This window comes from Vanellus vanellus, assembly GCF_965231255.1.
Source record: "Vanellus vanellus genome assembly, chromosome: 3".
Taxonomy (NCBI): Eukaryota; Metazoa; Chordata; class Aves; order Charadriiformes; family Charadriidae; genus Vanellus; species Vanellus vanellus.
In genome coordinates this window covers 100,388,304-100,408,288 of record NC_138907.1, presented here as the reverse complement: position 1 = coordinate 100,408,288, position 19,985 = coordinate 100,388,304, and the positions used below count along the sequence as shown (strand labels likewise).

General features: G+C 37.6%; 1 protein-coding gene across 1 annotated transcript in view; it reads right to left on the bottom strand.

The window, feature by feature from the left end:
• Positions 1–19,985, bottom strand: part of KHDRBS2 (KH RNA binding domain containing, signal transduction associated 2) — a gene marked incomplete at both ends in the record, with an annotated part of 410,021 nt that overhangs the window by 227,875 nt on the left and 162,161 nt on the right. The window contains one exon of the mRNA XM_082480947.1: positions 15,197–15,313. Within this exon, the coding sequence (XP_082337073.1) occupies positions 15,197–15,313 (117 nt within the window). The remainder of the gene's footprint in view (positions 1–15,196; positions 15,314–19,985) is intronic.

Here is a 19,985-nt window from a genome sequence, read left to right as displayed (position 1 = left end):
TTGACACAAAGAGTTTGGCCTTGAAACAGTAAAACAATGATTTATTGTCAAACTAATCAGGAGTACACATTTACTACATCAATTTAAAGAAATGTGAAACATTATTTTTGGACTTACGTATGTACCTATGGATCAAGTCTCTTGACAGTCAGAGACTCCGTATAATACCAGTGTTACATGAGAGTTGAGAGAGCTACAAGCATGGTTAATTATGTTTTTAATTAATGAAGTAAGGCTTCCTGGCTATTCCCTGTATCTCCCTACCCTATAAACGGACCTCTGGAGAAGGCTTAACAACATAATACAAAGGAAACATCCTTTTTCTTTCCCTCTCATGACAGATAAAAAGCATTTGGTAACAGACTTTAACACAACAGGACTTGAAGTGGGACCTGTAGCTGGACAGAAAAACAGAACAGTTTTGGGTTCTTTTTTTTTTACCACTTTAAAAAACGACTCTTAAGTGAATTCTTCAAAGCTTATAGATGTCCCCTAAATCATTCATCTGCTGAGTACCAAAGAACAAACACACAACACACAGCGATTGACTTTCACAGCAAGGGTTTGTAAGCACAGGAAGGGAGGACTTGCCTGTTAAGGCCTAAATTCAGCAAAGTATTTGCACATCCATAAGCTAAAAAATCCCAACCATGTTCCTATGTCTTCTAAACACAGTTTATGAGATCAGGGTCTGGTGTTAAGTTCCAGGGTTACTTCTAAAGACTTCATTTCAAAAAAACTTCTCAGATAGCGTGAAAGGCAAAACAGGGATCAGGGTAAGGCCTTGTGTACATATTTTACCTGCTAACCACTACTCCTCTCACCTCCTCCCCAAACTCTGTAAAAATAAACATTCTCTTTTTCGGATTATCGACAGAGTTGATCTGATTTAAAACAATGGAATATCTGACTTTACAAATAGGTAAAATATCATAACAGTACAAAAAAAGGGAAAAGAACCTGAAAGGTTTGAGCACAACCACAGGTGACCTTAGGAGTGGGATGTATTCTGCAGGTATAACAGCCCACTCATTTGAACTCAGAAAACTTTGAATTTAGTTCAATAACATTCAGTGTTCGTACAGAGATTTATAATTATCAATGAATTAATTCTCTGTAGACACCTCTAAAGTAGATCGGCAAGAACTGTTGTCCTTTATTGTGGGGAAACTAAGAATCTAGGAAAGAAAGCCAGAGCCACACAGTGATGGGAACTAAATGCAAAATTTATATTCTTCCTGACTTCAAATGCCAGCTCCACATTGGATTGAATTCACGTTCCTCTCCAATAAGAATAACAGAAAAAAAGAAAAATAAGGAAAAAAAACCAATAATACCATTTGCAGTGTTAATATCATACTTTCTGATTACAGTGCATATTCAAAATAACTACTGGCCAGAGCTGCACACATGCCTTTAACTATGTTTGATAAAACAGAAACATATCTCATGCTCAAGTGTTCTTGGAAAGGAGCTCTTTTCGGAGAATATATAAAATTATTATTTCTCTTTTTTGGAGAGGATAAAAGGAAGCCATAGGTTGTGTTTGGTTTGTTTTTTTTTTTTTTTTTGTAATATATGGCTATAAGCTCAAGTTAAATCTGTACAGATTTCCTTAAAGCTGTTATTGAGAAGCCACAAATTATTGCAGATTGCATAACAACTGTACCATGATGAAGTTATAGCTCTAAAGTTATATTGATGTTGGGTAGATAAATGAAAAAGGAATGCTACGTTACAACAGTAATCAATCAGAAAAATAAACCAGAGACTAATCAATGTCTCTGAATAAGAGAACATTAATCCCTGATGAAGATATTACAAACAAAATAGTATCTAGCTTAGCTATCTAAATTCCACTCACCGTCTTCTCCTATTATGTTTCTTGTGGAATTGAATTGCAGAGGACTCCAAAGAGCTGTTGCTCCAAGTCTGATTTTTTTTCATTATTCTATTTAATTGTGTGCACTGTAATTTAATTTACTGTAATGCTGCCTCTATTGTGGCAATGCACAATTCCTTGTAACAGTAACCCATTAAAGTATATTAAAAGTATTTATCATGAACCTCAAGAGTACAGATAACATTATGCACAGAAAACTGGGATTTCACATAATTGCTACAAATAATTTAAAGCAGTTCTTTTTGCATTTATCTATATGTAAAACAGCAAGAACAATAATCATAAAACAAAACTCAGCAAGATCAAACCTGATCTTTATGAAATCATGCGCAGACAAATAAAATACCTTGGAATATAAATCACTGTTCTGAAAAAGTATAGATGGGAAAAAACATGAGTTTGAAAAAATCTACAGCCCCCCAAATTGCTGTAAGCCACTAAGTTTATTTACATATAATTTCCTTGTCTCTTTTTTTTTTTTTTATCTTCCTCTCTCTCACACATGAATGTGCTGCTTTTTTTCTTCTCAAGCTTATTTTTTTTTTTTAAAGTAAACTTATTGCCTCCTCCAAGGGCACAGACATTAGTGTCAGGTCTCACACTGATTATGTTGTTCAGGTTTGTAAATGCCATGAGGGGAAGAAGGGGATGTCCCAGTTGGCAGCATGGTCTCACAAATGAACCTTTTTGGCGAGGTGAGGCACCTGAGTCCCACCGTGGACAGTGGCAGCAACTGAATGGCACCAACAAGCACCAAATGATTCTCTGGCTGCTGAAATCTGAATGATCTGAAATCAAGAGGAGTTTGGCACAGATCTGGATGTCAAACTCGGACATCTGGGTGTCATTATAGAGGGAGATTGCAGCTGAGTTACTCGGCAGTGTGCTTCTAATGCATAATACATGTGTATGCAGCTTTGCTTACTTTGCTGGGGTATTTAGAAAACCTTACAATATCCCACAAACAAAAAAATTAAACTGTCTTCAGGTCAAAAATTTACTGAATGTTTACAAGTTGGCAAAAGAACAAGCATGTAATCTTTCACTACCTCAAATAATACATATTTTTCTTCACTAGGAGCCATCTTTACCCTTCCCACATTCCTCTCTTTTGCCACTTATTTGCTTCGCCTCCTTTAAAGTTTGATGGCCCTCCATCACTTTTAGCTCAGAAGAGAAAGAATAAACCTGAAGCATTATGTCAACATTTTGCCCCTTGGAAGTAGTCCAATTTAGCAGAAACAGAAGAATGTGTCCCACCTTTTTAAAAACAGCAGTATAAGTCTTACGAATGTCCTGTCAGAGCTAAGAAATATGTAAGTCTGTTTTAACATTGGGTGCGAGGGAAGCAATGAAGACTTTAAATATCACCGCTGTGTTGTATCAGTAATAAAACTGGGATTTTCCAGCATCTGTTTGAGGTCTGCTATAATTCTTTTGTGAGGACAATGTAATTTTCTTAACTATCAGCCTTAGAGCATGAAAGTTTTAGCACAGAGTTAAATTGCCCTCTTGGTTATTCCGTTTTGAAAATGCCATCACTAATTACAGGGAAGTATCATATCACTCCATGAATCAAATTAGCAGGAAATACCTAAAGTGATATATCTGGCTGAATCTCTGCAACTGTTTTAACATCTCACTCTTCAGACTGGGATATTAGTCTAAAAATTAACAGAGAAATATTTGGATATTGCATTTGAATTTCATTTGCTCAATCAGCAAAATACTAAGAGTGATTTCACCCTCTCACTGGTCTTTAGAAAAACTGCCACTGGCTTCAGCAGGACAAGGACTGCACTTCTGGGATACTGAGAGTATTAGAGAAGATCTTATAGATTTCCTTAGGTGTCAAAGGAGATCATTCCAACAATTTTCAAATTTTATTTAAATTACAAACATTTTAAGTACTTAAATGAGCATCCTACTTTCCTGATTGTTTTAACCTATCTTTCCATGTAACCAACCAGTAACCAGCGTAGGTCAAAGTTAGGGAGACATGGTAATCTCAATTTTTCTGCCATCATTCCAATTTAAAATAAAAACTTGTGTTCCAATTTTCCACATGCATGGCGAAACATAAGTCTTTGTTATATAATACCAAATAATTTCATAAAAACCAGAATATCACCAAGGTCAGAGGCTTCAGTTCCGTTTCCTTTAATAAGCACACACATTTGCACAAATTGTTTGGTATTTATAGCTTTTTCCAAGAAATCACAGGTGAATAAGTTACAGAATCAATGAGGCAGATTCTCTCCGATATTTGCAGCCCAGAATTTATAGTCCAAAGTTTGTCTCTGAGAGACAAAAAGGCCATAAAGGTGGGTTTTTTTTATTTGCTCAATTTAGGATTTTTCTCTCCTGGGGAATATTCAGTGAGAAAAACGCCAGCATAGCAATCTTCACCGAGGCCTTTTTGTTACCATTGCTTCAGGGAGGGACTGGCTAAGAGATGGTCAGGAGATAAATACGGTGTTTCTGCGATCCAGCAATTCCTGATGGCTAATTCTTGACTCTGATGAGTCTTGATGATCTTGGCCAGATCTTGGACCACTGAAAACAAGCTCCAGTACTGAGGAACAACAACTACCTTGTGACCTGTGTTCTTTTTCAAGAGGGGACACTCCATACAGGTTTGTATCTAATTATATGAAAATAAGCTGCAGTAAAGTGGGCTCTAGCTATAATACTGTTATAGTTGTTTTCCTAAATAACATGTAAAAGCCTGCAGACACAAATTTGATGTATTCAATCAGAAATAACATTTTTTACAAAAGTGCAACTAAAAAAATTTCCATCTGCCATGAGAATAGGAACAGGCTGCTTACTGAGAGACATAAATGACTTCTCTAATGGGACAACAAAGTCCTGTTCATATACTCCTACAGTGACCAGGCAGAAGATCCAGAGAACTGGAACCCAACCAGAAAAGTCAACAGATGGCCCCCACTGCCTCATTTTCAGACCTAGATCCTGAAATCCAGGTCAGAGCTGACAGGCAGCATAAGCCATGAGCCACATCTCTGGAGAAGAGATTTCTCTAGAACTTTGGAGACCCAAGCAAGGTGGAAATCACTGTGGCAGAGACAAACAGCCACAGTGCCTCCTACACAGGCAGGAAACAGTAATTTGGGGGGGTGGAGGACCCAGAGTCATATGGATATCGTTCTCTGGAGTAAAGGGTGATTTGGTATTGATGCTTTTTCTTTACCCGCTGCATGAAATGCAGACTGGAAAAAAAGGTACATATCATCCACGTTTAGGACATAGAATTGTCTAGAGGCTACTTCAAGGATGTCCTGTGAAGACAGTAAGTTTTATACCAAAGTGAAAGGAACACTGTTGAATAATGTGGTGAAAATCAGAGAGTAATGCTACTTTAGCTATACCCTTAAAATGAAAGTGGTCTCATCTACCAGTAATTTCCTACCAATCTGTAGAAAGATTTAGGAAATGGGTTATGAAATGATATTGAAACTTTGGAAGCAATTACACATCTTTTGGGCATAGAAGAGTTGAATATTAAATAGCATGGGATTTTCAGATTGTTTATAAAAGACAGACATCCCTACTCATTGTGTAGAAGACATCAGGAGGAACTGGCTAATATAGAATGACTTACACTAAGCCATGAATTACAGCTATATATCACACACACACACATCTTTCTCTCTCTCTGCACATATACATACAGATAAAAAGTTTTGAGCCTGGCTCCTCTAATCAAGGTCAGAGTGGTTAAGCCATCCAGGCAAAACAAAGGAGACCTGTTCTTAGCCAAGAGGGACCAGGGAAAAGACTGTTTTCTCTGCAGCAAGATGGGCTATGTACTTAAATGGGTTCTAAAACTCAGAGAGGGAAGTCAGAGAAAACATCTTAAATCTTTGACGTAAATATGAAAAACTACCTTCAGAAGGAAAATCCATACCACAAGGAAACAAATAAACTTGACAGAAACAGAAACAACTGGACTTTCCTAAATTTTTATGGCACAAACTGAAGCAGCCAGAGGTTACCGTGTTGCAGACCATTTGAATCTGCATAAATTGAAGGATAACAGGTAGATGACCTGTCTAGCCAGCTTCCAAATCCAAAGTTACTGGTCAATGATATTAAGAGGATGCCTGTTCACACAGATGAGCTTTCTGATAGATAAGGGACCATCTATGAGAAGGCATCTCATTGACTAGGTACACAGACAGGACCATGTGAATATCAGGAAGGGAAGAATCTATTCCAGTAGAGCCAGTTAGCTGTGTCTTGGCTCAATGTCTTCATATTTTTGAGTTTGTTCCCACCTCAGCCAGTGAGTCAGAGAAGTAAACAATGGAAACTGCAAAAACTACCAAACAAAAGATGTTCCCATCTGCCAGGAATGTGGCACTAAAACCATCTGGGGTTACAATATTACCCCAGAGTGCAGAGAGGCAAGAGCAAAATAACTCAAAATATGCAAGGATATGGGAAAAGAATGAAGAGGTTATTGACTCCCAAGCTAGAATGATCTTCACTGAATAAACACGTTCTTTTTGTGCCAGAGGGAGGATATATAATCGAAAGCCCTCAGTTTACTGTGAGTTAAAATATACAAATTTAGTTAAAAGGATGCGGATGGGAAGCAGAGAAGATGACTTGCTTTTCCTAGTTGTTGCACCATGGGTAACATGGAGTCTTCTGGAAGGAAAGAGAAGGAACATCCTTCTGGGAACAAGTTGATTTGCACAGCTCTGAGGAGCTGGTGAAACACGAGGGGTCAGACAGCATGTGTGGACGTGATGAGACACCTAAGAGAAGCAATGAAAAGACAAGCATCCAAACTTTTTTCATGAAAGACCCGTCCACCTGAGTTCGCATGAATTCTATAGGTATCTGTAAGTTTTGATGGAGAAACAGTTTCAAGAAAAAGAAAGGAAAAGTATGTGCTGGGAAGCTGGCATGTGAAAACTTCCCAAGGACTGTAAACCCTGAAGACTAGTGGTGTTGGTGAACCTGCAAGAACATACAGTCTGAAAACACCAAGAGGCTGCTGAGCACCAGCACACGCTGGTGTCAGCAATGGGTTCCACAAATCGGCCTGCATCCAAGACAGCTGCTGTATGCAGATGAATGCTATGGGATTGCATATGCATCCAGTGAAATAAAGGACCCTCTGATGGACTTTCTGAACACCTACCATTGACCTGCCAGTATTACCCTCTGTTTTCTGAGTATATAGTTGGAGTTGGTTTCCCAGAGGCTGCTCTCACCAGGTAATCATGAGAGTGCAATTCAGATGTGAGACTGAATAAGTGAATGTGCTGTTAGAAGTTATCTGCTGTAAGTAAAAATAGCTTAAAGAATAAAAGCTATTCAAGGAAATATTGGTTGTGATCTGTATCTACCTCAAACTCCCTCCCCTATCAGGGCAAAAAGGAGTTTACAACACATTAGAAGTGATACATAGAGGTATTTTCCAAAAAAAACCCGGGGTGGCTGAGCAACTGAAAGTTGCTATAAAATGAGTAACACTGGAGGAAACAGTGATAACGACGTTCTCTTCTTTTAATCTTCGCATGCCAACAGATTTATGTTTTCCCTGTAAAAGGAGAAAGTATGTTCTTTGGAATTTTTGTTCAGACAAAATCTAGCCTTTGACATGCTCACTTAAAGGAAAAACAGAGAGAATGCAGATTACAGTAGACTTTAAAGAGTTAACATCCTTTTGCAAATGATCCTTTAAAGATTGCAGTTCCAAAATATGGGGTGCTCTGCTTTTTGTTTCCTTCCTTTTGCTTTTTTCTTTGTTGCTGGTTGGTTGTTGCAGTCCTTACAGCCTCACAGCAGTCATTATCAGGAAGCTGGAGAGATTTGGGAAGGGAAAAAAAAATGTGTTGCAGCAGTGGTGTACTGCTGTAACTCCTGCTCATATCTTGAAGGCATGCTGAGGGCCTAATCCTGCTCTTGGTTGTAAACCTGTTTGTGGGGTAAAATGGCTGTAAGCTGTAAGATACCACAGCTGTAGAGATAAAAATACAAAGTCAATAATACTTTTACACACAGCAAAGAAAAACCTAACAGAAAAAGATTAAATGGGTGAGCACCAATTAGTGATTTAAAACTAGCTATCGATGCTTCTGGATGCAAGCCAGTTTTCTAAACCCAATGCCACACATCGCTGTATCGTTCCCTTAGAGATTTTACAGCTAAAGATGATAAAGGAGTACTTCAACGAAAGAGAAACATCTTACCTAAGAAACAAACATTTCGGGGATTTTGCATAAAGTCCAGATCAGAACTGCCAGTGGGCTGGAAGTGAGCCTACGGGTTCTTTTGAAGAACTAAAATGAACTTTTTATAGAAATTCCAAAATTTGTATTTCCAGTTGTAAGAGCTGAAACCTCATGACGACACGCTGGGCTTAACTACCATAGCCATAAGCTAAAGCAACCAACCTCACGTGCACAAGTGGAGTGGTACCAGTGTAAAACCTGGTGCAACAGACCACGAGGTGATTTTTTTTTTTTTTTTCTTTCTAGTGTCTTTCGTAATTTCTTAGTCTTTTTCAGAATTCTGCCACTCATTCAGAAGGAAATACTGCACATGTGACCATACTGCATAAGCAGTGACACTCAAAGATATTTGAAACTCAGGACACTAAAGAAGACACTTTTATTCTCATGTTTCAGTAAAGCAATAGGATTGGGAAAGAATATAATGCAATACTTGGATCACCACCTCCTACAGCCAAAACTTGCAAGTTTTTTCTTCCCTCTTGGGTTATCAGAGCATTATTTATATAATCTTGAAAAACCAATGACGTCAGAGAACACTATCAGAAAATTAACTCTTTACTATTAGGACACTATGCTCATGGTAGAAATGATCTAATGAAAAAATGTATTGTGCTGCAAACCAAAAAGTTATTGGGAACTATTCCCATTACATACATATGGATTTAATCCTGTAAGATATTTATATAATTATATTTAAAGGTTGCAGGACCAAAGTCAGAGCACTGAGCATTTGCCCTGAAGTCAGGGCACTGGAACAGACCCGTGTGCACTGCAACTCTCCCATATTTTCAAAATCTTTTATAAGGTACTTGTATAATATGGCTGTTAAAAACCACACTAAAGCTAATATGTTAATCATTGAATCTAGGTAGGTTCTCTGCATGCTGACTTCAGATCTTTATGGTTGCCAACAAGTTCTTTAATGCCTGTGTTTTTTAAAAAGAAAAACTAATGCAAGAAAACCGGTTTAATGAGACAAGCTGTTGTCCAGTGGCAGTGGAACATCTTCGTAAAGTACTTAACCCATAGATTAATGAAAGGGAGATAGTTCTACTGCAATTATCTCTTCTCTGATGAAACCTTTAATAACTAGTTTAAAAAACAACTGAAACTTGAAGAAGAAAGCAGTTAAAAGTTCACTCAGTAGCTGACAAAACACTGAGACACAGACAAATATTTTATGTGATTTTTCAAAGCCGCAGTGCAAGTTTATTCTCTAATTTCCCATGTTTTATAGGAAAGAAGCAGGAATCTTTCATAACAGCATCCTCCAAACAGCCAGGACAAAACACGTAAGCAAGCAGAAGTATAAACGATGAAAGAAATGGGTAAAACCCAGAAAGTGTGCAAAATGGAAATTGGTGTTGTCAGGATTTCTCTAGGTAAAAAGTAAGACTTTAAATTGGGGTGTCAATTATACATCAGTACTCAGGAGATTTAACTATGACTTATATTTTCCTTCATGTGTGGCTGACAGCCCATGTGCTACTGTAGCAACTGACGTTTTAGCTTTCTTTTATCTAATACATAGCCTTGTTTACAGGCTATACATTAATTTCCAAATCCTGCTTTATGTAAGTAAAAAGTGGTTCAAAAAGTTGTTTGGAGTGTCTGTGACTTCTGCAAAGACAATCTGAGCCTCTTCAGTTTAAATAGTTAATCTGTCTTGCAAAAAGTGTCTTGCAACTTCATGATGAACCACGAGGTTCCAGGAAAAAATAATCAGGTTAAAAATCCATTTTTCATTTTTTTAACACAATGAAAAGCAATCAAAAATCTTCCTTTGGGTAACCCTCAAAATGTTATTAAAGCAAAAAAAAAAAAAAATTCTTATTTTTTTCAGCTCTTCCAAATATTTCACTCGGGTTAATTTTTAAATAAAGAAGTTCTTAAAAAAAAAAAAAAGCACAAACATCTTAGCCTGAAAAAAAATCAGCTACAACACTTGTACATGTTCAAGATTTCTCTCACAATCCTTCTTTGTTTCAGAATTTTGGAGCCTCTGCATGCCTCTTTTCTACATAGTTTTGTGCTCACTGGAAAATCTTCATCATCTCTTTCTTCAGATGTTCCCACTATAAAGTTACGTATGCAATGGGAAAGACAAAAGATAGAATTCTGTACAAGGTAGAGTTTTTCTTTTGCAAAAGATTTATACCTGCCATATCTTTGTTTCAAGCCAGTCCTCTTCCCTTTCTCAATAAGTTGATACCTTTCCTATGCCTTGTTCCCCATTCCAGTTATTAATCTGGGATCATGGCCTTCATTTGCTCTATTTTACCAGCATTTATCTATACCAATTAATTACTGGTATCATGCTACATATAGTCATTCCAGGGAAGCCTCACCACATGCAGTCTCATCTACTCTGGTATAGTTTATATCTCTGAAAAAAACATAATAAAAAGAGATGAAGTCACGTTGCAGAGAAGTACCGTGGCTGGACTATGATTAATGCTGTTGATCTGCTCTCACGTCTGTTATTAAGGGTGAGGTCCCACCTCAGACAAATGTCCCTGAGGTCACTATTTTCTCTTCAGTCAGTAGAGGGTTCTTAGGGAAATGTGGAAGGGGAGGAGTATTTTTTTGACTCTTCCCACATATTCTCCCCAAGCTCTGGCAATCTGCAGTCAGGTCACGCAGTCCTTAAAGGCAGTTCTAATGACACCAGTGTGTTTATTTTATCTCTGGCCCTAAATGTTATTGGTTTTCCTACAAAAAATTTCCTTTCGCTTCCATCCACGTGAAATCATTGCCATTTTGCTTTCTCACATACAATGTTCTGAAGTTCCACAAAACACAAAGACCAAGTTACATGTACTATCTAGTGTGTGTTTTTTGCACATTGGTGCCACTCACATAAATAATCTAAAACCAGGGAGTATGGAGAAATGGTGCAAGCTTTAAGACTGTACTCTCTCCTACAAAACTCTGGCAGGTAACTAGCCCAAGAAAGCGTTTAAGACACATTGCTACATATTTTTCTGCTTCTTTTAAAGATAATCCATGCTCTTACTGCTATAGTTTATGTAAAAAAACCCTATTCCAGCTCACTGCATGCTTTTATTTTCTTTTAATGGCACAGGGAAGAGCATTCATTGCATGGTTGAAAAGAAGAAAATCTGCATCTATGTAGGAAAGCAATCAGTTCATGCCACTTGTAATGAGATTTCTCCTGTCACTTCAGTTTGAATGTTTACCTTTACAATCACCTCCCATGCTGTTTGGAAAAAGAAAAAGAAACGGAAAAGAAACAGAAAAGAATCAAAAGCCAAGCAACTCAATATGACTATGTTTAATCTCATCCCTACCTGTTCTGAAGAATGTATTTGCATTTTTAGAATAGCATATTACTACAAGATGGACAACCTTTAGTGGCAGCATGTAAGCCAGCAAGACAGTGAGAGCTCAACTTGTTCTAAGAACTCACTGGAAACTAGCTGTGCTCTTATGGTGGGCAAAATTCTCAGTGGTCTCGGCTGCTCAAGATGTTGAACAAATATTATTCAGCTAATAAATATTTTAAATTTTGCTACAGTTTTGCATGCCAAATCAAAAGGAAGAAGTATCCGAAAGCCAGCATCATCTTCTGTAGCATCTAGTGGACTGTCCGTGTTTCATGCTTGTTTTTTCTGCCAGCACATTGTAAGATCTTTCTCCTGTTACAGAAAACTAAACCTCTCCTCAGCCAGTGGCATTAGCTTAAACACAGAGATTTAAGTACTATACATTAGCCATGCTGCTTTGGAAGAATCATTTCTTTCTTACATCCCAAATAACTTTCTGCAAAAGTGCTGCAGTTATACCTTAGTATCTCTTCAACAGTTTCTAACACAACTTTCTGTGACACATATAGAAGCTCTATGGTATTTAGTGCACAATTGGAGTTGCTCATAATATTCATTTTAAGTAAGTTGCATTGCCTTTTCAAATTAATCTATCCTGTTACCACACTGTAGGCACAGCATATACTCAAAAATCTCAAGTCATTCTTACCAAGTGTCCCCCTGAGGCTCTGGAAGAGCCCAAACTTTTTAGTCTCTGAAATTTACCCACAGATTTCTTTTTTAAAGATAAGGTGTCCTGGTTTCATGCGGGAAAGAGTTAATTTTATTTCTAGTGATTACTGTGAACGGAATGTCAATAATGCATATTGTTTTAGTTGTTGCTAGGTGATTTTTATACTTTTCAAGGACTCTTTTCAACTTCCCATAGAAGCTGAGAAGGAGCACAGACAGAATAATGGAATGGCCAGTAGAATATTCCATACCACAGACGTCATGCTCAGTATGTAGATGAGGGTTGGCCGGTTGGGGGGGATCCATGATCTCTGCTGGGGAAGGCGCCAATTAGCCAGGTGCTGAGAGTGACTTGTGTCATTATTATTTTTGTTATTATTGTTATTTTACTTTTCCATTATTGCTCTATTAAACTGTCTTTATCTCAACCCTCTTTTTGCTTTCCCCTCATTTTCTCCCCCTTCTCCCTGTCCTTCTGACGGAAAATGGGGGTGAGTGGGAGGCTGCGTGGTCCCAGTTGCCTGCTGGGGTTAAACCATGACATAAGGAAATTCTGAAAAGCAGATACACCTCCCTTGACAGATTCCTTTTCCCAGAACTGGAGACTGCCCCTCCATATGCCCAAAATTATAGACTATGGCCAGAGTGGTTCACTGTAGAGCCAAACATTTGCCTAGTGTCATTTTGGCACTAAAAAAAAAAACCCCAAATCAGTGGATCGGTTTTCAAATGCTAAGTACACAAGGATTTAGGGCATAAATTCATTTAGTATTTTCCAGCACAAATTCTGTTTCTGCTGCTCCAATCCAGCTCAGCATCCAGCTGCACTGGACTGGAGGAGAAAAGCACACATGCTTGCAGTCTGCCTAGGGACTATTGTGGTTCATGGCATAATACAGACAGCTTTAAGGAAATTCTAGTTTACAGAGAGAAATGACATAGATTTTTCCCAAAAATTCTTCCAGAAGGAAGATTTATGCACCAATAAGGTGATTTCTTGTATGGTACGAAAAAATCACAACAAGCCTCCAGACTTCGGTAGTTTGTATTTAAATCAGTAAAAAAAAAAAAAACCTGCGTAAATGAGACTAGTGGGCTTGTTCTATGGCAAGAAAACTGTTTTAACCAGAGCAAGCTGTATTTACCTTAGCAATGCAGCAATTCACATTATTATTTATGCTCACAGTCAAATATATTTTCTTTAGGTTATATCAGTATCTCAACGTAGACTATCCTTTCTGAAATGCTAATTGTAACAATTACCCATCCGATGATCATTCTCAGCCTCTTTTGCTTGGAACTGGTAACAGTGATGTACATGGATCAGATAACTTCTATCTCTCACCATAATTGCACAGGGATTTTGTTTTCTTTTGAATTGGTAATGTCTAAATTGGATTAAGATAATATTCACTTATTAGGCCTTGTCTACAGAAGTTGCTTTAATCACTACTATATTTAATACTATTTTACTCTAGAAGGTCATTTTTTACACGATTCTCAATATAAATGAGTTTCCATGAAGTTCATACTTCAGATCATGCTTAACTACTAAATACTCTATGAAGAGGAAAAAAAATACCCCGAATTTTTTGCTCACATACCCATGAGTGACTGTAATAACTGGCTCACTGGCGCTGTTCATTATGATCAGTTGAAATTCAAATTATATGATAAGAAGAGTGAACAATCTCAAAATCAGAGGACTTAGTCTATCTATTTATGTGTGTTTAAATGTCTCTAGCTGGTTACAAGCCCTTCACACTCCCCTGTCTGGGCAACTGCTGCTCTTGGCAGTAATAATTGGAGTGGGTGGCTGAGAATGGAGCTGGCAGATGCAGTACTGATGCAAATTACTGCTACTTAGCAGCACATGCACTCTTTCATCCAGGGACTCATTTTTTATCATTCCAGAAGTAAGCCAAAAGTCATAAAATATTTTACTTGTCAATATCCAGAAATAAAATCTGTAGTGTAGTCAACATTTATTATCATAAAATATAATGTTAAATAGAATATTGAAGTGTCAGTATGCCCAATGTCATAAAGGAATCTCTGAAAAAATGAACTACATTCCCTGTGCCTAATTTGTCTGGTTTGTGTTTTTTTTTTCAATATTGCAATTGGAGACCTCATAATGCAAGTGTAACTGCTGATACACATTACCAAGACCAAACATTGCCAACCATAAAATCCTGATTAGTCTTTCCTTGATTCTGGCATATTATTGCTTTCATTATTTTAGCTACTGAGATGAATGACAGAGGTGACAGAAAGGAAAGCAGAATAATGCACATGACTAAAGGCAATATACAGGTTAGTGAAATTAGTAGTCATTTCTGTATTGACCATAATACTGCTGTTCTACAGACTGTAAAGTAAGATGCCACTATGCAATCAGTACTTGTTCTTTGGGTACCATATATATGAAGCTGCCTTACCTTACAAATAATTAATTTAGGTGCATTGACCAAGCAGTGATTCCAAACACATTTTTTTTTTCTTTTATCTATAGGGCATTTTGACACACATTTAAACAAAACATCCAATTCGTTATCTTTTTTAGAACTATGCCCTGAATAAACATGCAATCTTAAAAGTCCCATCTCTAAAGAAAAACTAAACTAAAGAGAAAGCCTATTCATGCACACCATTGTTACAGCAGTAATCTATACAAGTTACACTTTCTGAGGAGAAACGGCCTTCTCAGAACAAATGAACTTTGAGCTGATTTCAATTTTAGGTGAACTATTTAAATAACAGTGGTATATAGTAACTGTGGAGGTCTACAATTATATGAGAAGCAAGGTTTGTGCAGCAAGGGAAAAATTGTATCTAAAGTATTTGATGTAACTTGAAAAAAAAACAAACTTACCTTGGAGTCAGAGTCTATTATGAGTCTATTAATTGAGGCATTAATAAGTAGACAGGCAATCTAAGCATAACAGTAAAGCACAAATGTTTTGACACCAACTGCAACCAGAATCCTGACACAGTACCTTAGCTTTGTCCCTCATAGATCCTTTCCCCAGGATGGACATTTTTGCACCTGTTTCTTCCTGTAACCTCTTCAAGGAGTTTCCTCTTGGTCCAAGCAATTTCCCAACAAAATTGAACTAGAAAGCAAATAAAAGAACTATTTTAGACCGAGAGGTACTTTTTTCAAAAACTTAATAAATCTTTATAAACAAGCTGCTTAAAGAGAAAAGTTTACTTTCCTTTAAAAAAAATGCTCCTACTTTGTTGTGAGCATAATTCATTGGGATACCAGTCTGGAGAACCAAGGGACCCGCTCATCCAGCGCAAAAGGCAGCAAAAGCATTCATGGTTTATCTGAACCCCAAGAGGCTTCTCTCTAGGCCAAAAATGGCCAGTAGCTGCTTAGGTTTAGCTAACGGCTGAAGAAGATCTTTGCTTATCAGACGGTATAGGTGAAACCCAGAGAATGCAAATGTTCTTTCCTGAGTTAGCCAGCTTTATTGGGAAGCTAATATATTCTGCAAAGTTAGAGCTTTAGATGGATTTTTAGAAATTGATGTTTTACACATTGATTTTAAAGTAAGTGCTGTTTTGTGTATCAGCTTCAAATATCCGTTTTGCCAGCAACAGAACAAATCACAAACCATAGATCACTGTAGATATTCAAGGCTATTTTCTGAGAGGATTCTGAAGAACACTGGGCTTTGTCTGACATGCTGCTAATATTCTTAAACACTGCACAGTTCATGCGACAACATTGGGTTTTTTGTATGAAGAGGACAGATGTCTGCATGAATATCAGAGGACAGAACAATAAATAAATGAGATGTTAATGTTATGCCAACACAAACTAGCAAAAAGGCAGGAGTCTATTAAGTAACAGTATTTTTGTTTGTTTTTTTTTCTGCAATCAATAGTCTCTTCAATTTATTATTTTTAATGGTTTCCAAAATCTTTTTAAAACTCTATGGCATGCTGTCTTTGTAAGTTGACTGGGAACCATCAGCACTTGCTTAGGATGGTTCTAAATTATGTTCAAGTCTGAACAGACAGTACTCTGGCCCGACTTTCAACAAAGAATAAGCTTAGCCAAGGGAAAAGGTGTGTAATTGTACCAGCACTTCCTTGTTTTTATTTCAGGGATAAAGAACATGACAATAAGAAATAGCAAACAAGAATATGCTGCTGTTAAAAATACACCTGAATGTCTAAAAAGATATTATAACATACCTTGTTTTGCATTACCTTCTATTTTAAAAATGGAAAAAATGGGGAAATATTCTTGTTTCCACTTTAGCCAGCAATATAACAACACAAATGCATCAGCCATGTTAATAACACCCAAGCTCAGAATCAAGCCAGATACCCCAGAACCCAAGCTGGCTTTCTGTCCAATGTCTTAATTATAAATCACTTGTAACTTCCTTCAAATATTGGTTAAACCATCAAAGAAAATAATATGTAATATAGGAAAAATAAATAGGTAAGGTGACATCTACTGCCAGCTAAACCAACATAAGTGATTTCAGCTAGATAAGAAGTCCGGGGGAGGTAGTAAGCAGTAACATTGCAGAAAAATCCAGCAAGCTTTGACACTCCAAAAAAAGATTTTTCAAGCTTGTATGCTTGTATTTTTTTCCAACTCTATTTGTTGATTTACTAAAAGATATCAACTCTTCAATAAATCCTACCCCACTCTGAGGTAGGATTTAGAGATGATGACCCATCGTGGCATCAACAATCCTTTGTCTTGAAACTGTAGCTACGCTTCTTCCAGGGACAAGTTGGCTTAGAAGTTGTTGACTTCAAATTGACTATTAAATTTCATACGAAAATAAACCAAATAGTGAGGAAGGAATGGCAAGGACTGAATTTCAACCTTAATACTAGACCTTGGACTATATCTATTGATAGAAATAAGATTTCAAAAATTGCATATCTTGCATATGTGAAGGTTCATTAGAGATGGCCCAGCAAAAGGCAGAGCTTTTGTTCCTCTGCAGGGACCCCCTTACATGCAGAGTGGCTGTTCACAAGTTATACCACCAAATCTTTTGTGCCACTTATACATCACCAATCAGAGAAGAACCATATACTGCTGCATCCTTTCAGTGTCTCTTAATATTAAGACAAGCTGCCCCTCAAAAGCTGAAAGAGCTATACCGCTACCTAAGTTTGGAGGAGACTACTAGAAGGCTGGCCAAATCTCGACTCTGCTTGTTCTCTGAATGGAATAAAACTATTAAAATACACTCTATGAAGATTTATGCTGACCATTTATATTTAAGCACTTCATAAACTGTCTAATAATTACCTTGACATACGGCTGCAAAGGAGCGGTATGGCCAACATAAACTATGTACAAAGTGGATTTTAATCACTTCAGAGGAAATAAGTGGTTGGGGATTTTAATTCTATTGATTATGTAGCAGACAGACACTCACATTTCATCCACCTTCTAAAAAACACACCAGGAAGCAAGCAGTTACTTACAACTGAATAACTGAATTGCTCTTAATTTCGTTTTGTCTAAAGTTGCAGAAAAGCCAGTGCACTATATCAGACACGGAACTGTTGTGCTCGGTCTTCCCAACATCAGTAAGCTCTAGGACCACTTGCTATCCTCAGTACCAGTCCATAATAAACTCCCGAAAGTCTGAAAATATTGATAGAGTAACTTTGACTCAATAACTTATGAAGAATTAAATCCTTTATGTTCACATGTGGGTAAAACCAGCAGAAACGTTAGAGAAAGTTTCAGTGAATAGAACAAATTGTAAGAAATTTGAAACGCAACTTCAGCCATATTATTTATTTTATTAAGGTATGCTGGATAAGAACCTGAGCAGAACTACTTTTAATACTGCTGAGCTTAAGCTCCAGTTACGGTCACAGACAGAGCCAAAGCATACACCTACAGTGAAGGAAAATGTGAAAACTCAGGCAGTTTAACTACACATAATGACGACCCTTGCCCACAAAAATGCATTCCTGGTACAGTCACTGTAACTGCAGATCTTATTTTGCAATCTTAGTTGTGATCCAACTCCACCATGTGTACAAATTTTCTCCAAATAATAGTAGGTCTAATGCTCTGGGATAATACCTGGTTATATTAGGAGAGGATAGCTGAGAAATTACGGCATACAGAAGAGAGAGTATTAACAGAAAGCTTACATTGCTAGGGAGAAAACAGGCTTCCACTTGAAAAATATGTTTATCGTTGTGTTACTGGATGTTTTTATAGGTGGCTTAACTTCTCAATCGTATTTACGAACGTGAGCTAGGCTTTCTGTGTGCTTGTAGAAACCCCTCCCGGTTTACGACAAAAATTTTGCACATTATTTTCTTAGATTTTTTTATCGTTTGCCTGGGGGAGACAGATACATGTCTTCAGGGAAGAATGATCAGCCGGTAGCAGGGGATGCTTTACTTATAATCAAATGCACACGATGCTTCCTGTGTCAACAGCTGGGCAATAAACTTTCTCCTGTGCAGACTAAAACCCGACAGAAAATATAGCTCGATAGATCTTTCAAGTATCCACAGCCAGTTTCCCCAGTGTCTTCCCCAACTAACAGACACACAGTTTCACCAGGTTTCTCTGCATCTTGATTATGTTCACACTCCACCCCTCACGAGCAATCAGACTGTAAGGTGCCCAAAGCCAAGACTCTGGCTTCTCAATCTCCATCAAAGTTTTTGTTCATAAAACTTTTTTTTATACTCATACGGAAATAGCCCAAAATGATACCGCACATGTGGACACACAGAAATTATTCTCTTTCCCCAAACTGTGCTGCTTCCATCCATCTGAAAAGCTTTGTGCTTATACACGGAGAATACTCACTGACAGTGTGAGACATTCTGCTCGAGTTTATATGCTAGGACTGAATATTTAAAACCAAAGATTAGATACCCAAAAAGTATACAGAAAAGGGAGAAGTCTTAAGAACTAATTACATGACATTTCCTACCAAAAAATCGCCTATGTTAGTGAAAAGCTTAGCGTTGTGCTCCATGCATGAATATGTGTATAATCACAGACTTGCTCGTCTCCAAAACCCCTTGCAGTAAAACATGCTGCACATCAACACACCTCACTTAATTCAGGCTAAGACGCTGAGAAGAGAATCCCTAAAACCAACCAGGTGTTGTCAAGCTGGATCACAGCGCAGGCAGTCTGTCTCCCAGTGTCAGCACTTATTATGTCAATATACCATACATGGTTTCTACGAAATTCTTGAGATTAATTATAACCTGTGCTGCAAACAAAATGTGTACAATAACTAGTTCTTAAAATATATCCTGCAGCTTACATACAATGTTGTGATAGTCTTAAGCGTACCGCAGCACCTCAAGAAGATTGCCATGTGCATTTATTCCCATTGCCATGCTTGCACTTACCTCCTTTAATTTGGACATGCCAAGTGTTCTTCTGGGAAGTCCTAATATCAACAGACTCATCACAGAATTGAAATTAAACACACACACACACACGTATAAGTTGATATTTACATAACATCTGATGTATGTAATGTTGCAAACTCAGGGGAAAGTGTCTTCAGTATACAGCACGTGAAAGCGAATTGTCCAGGAGATGAGCACAATGGGAGCTGGAACTTTGCAGCAGGCATCAAAGACAAATAGACACGGCTCCACTATTGTGTCTGTGTTGTATAAAAGATGGGGAAAAGAAAGACAGTGAACTTGTGCTGTAGAGAATCTGTAGCTAATACCCGCATACTTAAATCTCCTTGGCTCCTGCATCGGAGCCCTCTCACTGGGGAGGAGCCCACCCCAACAGCC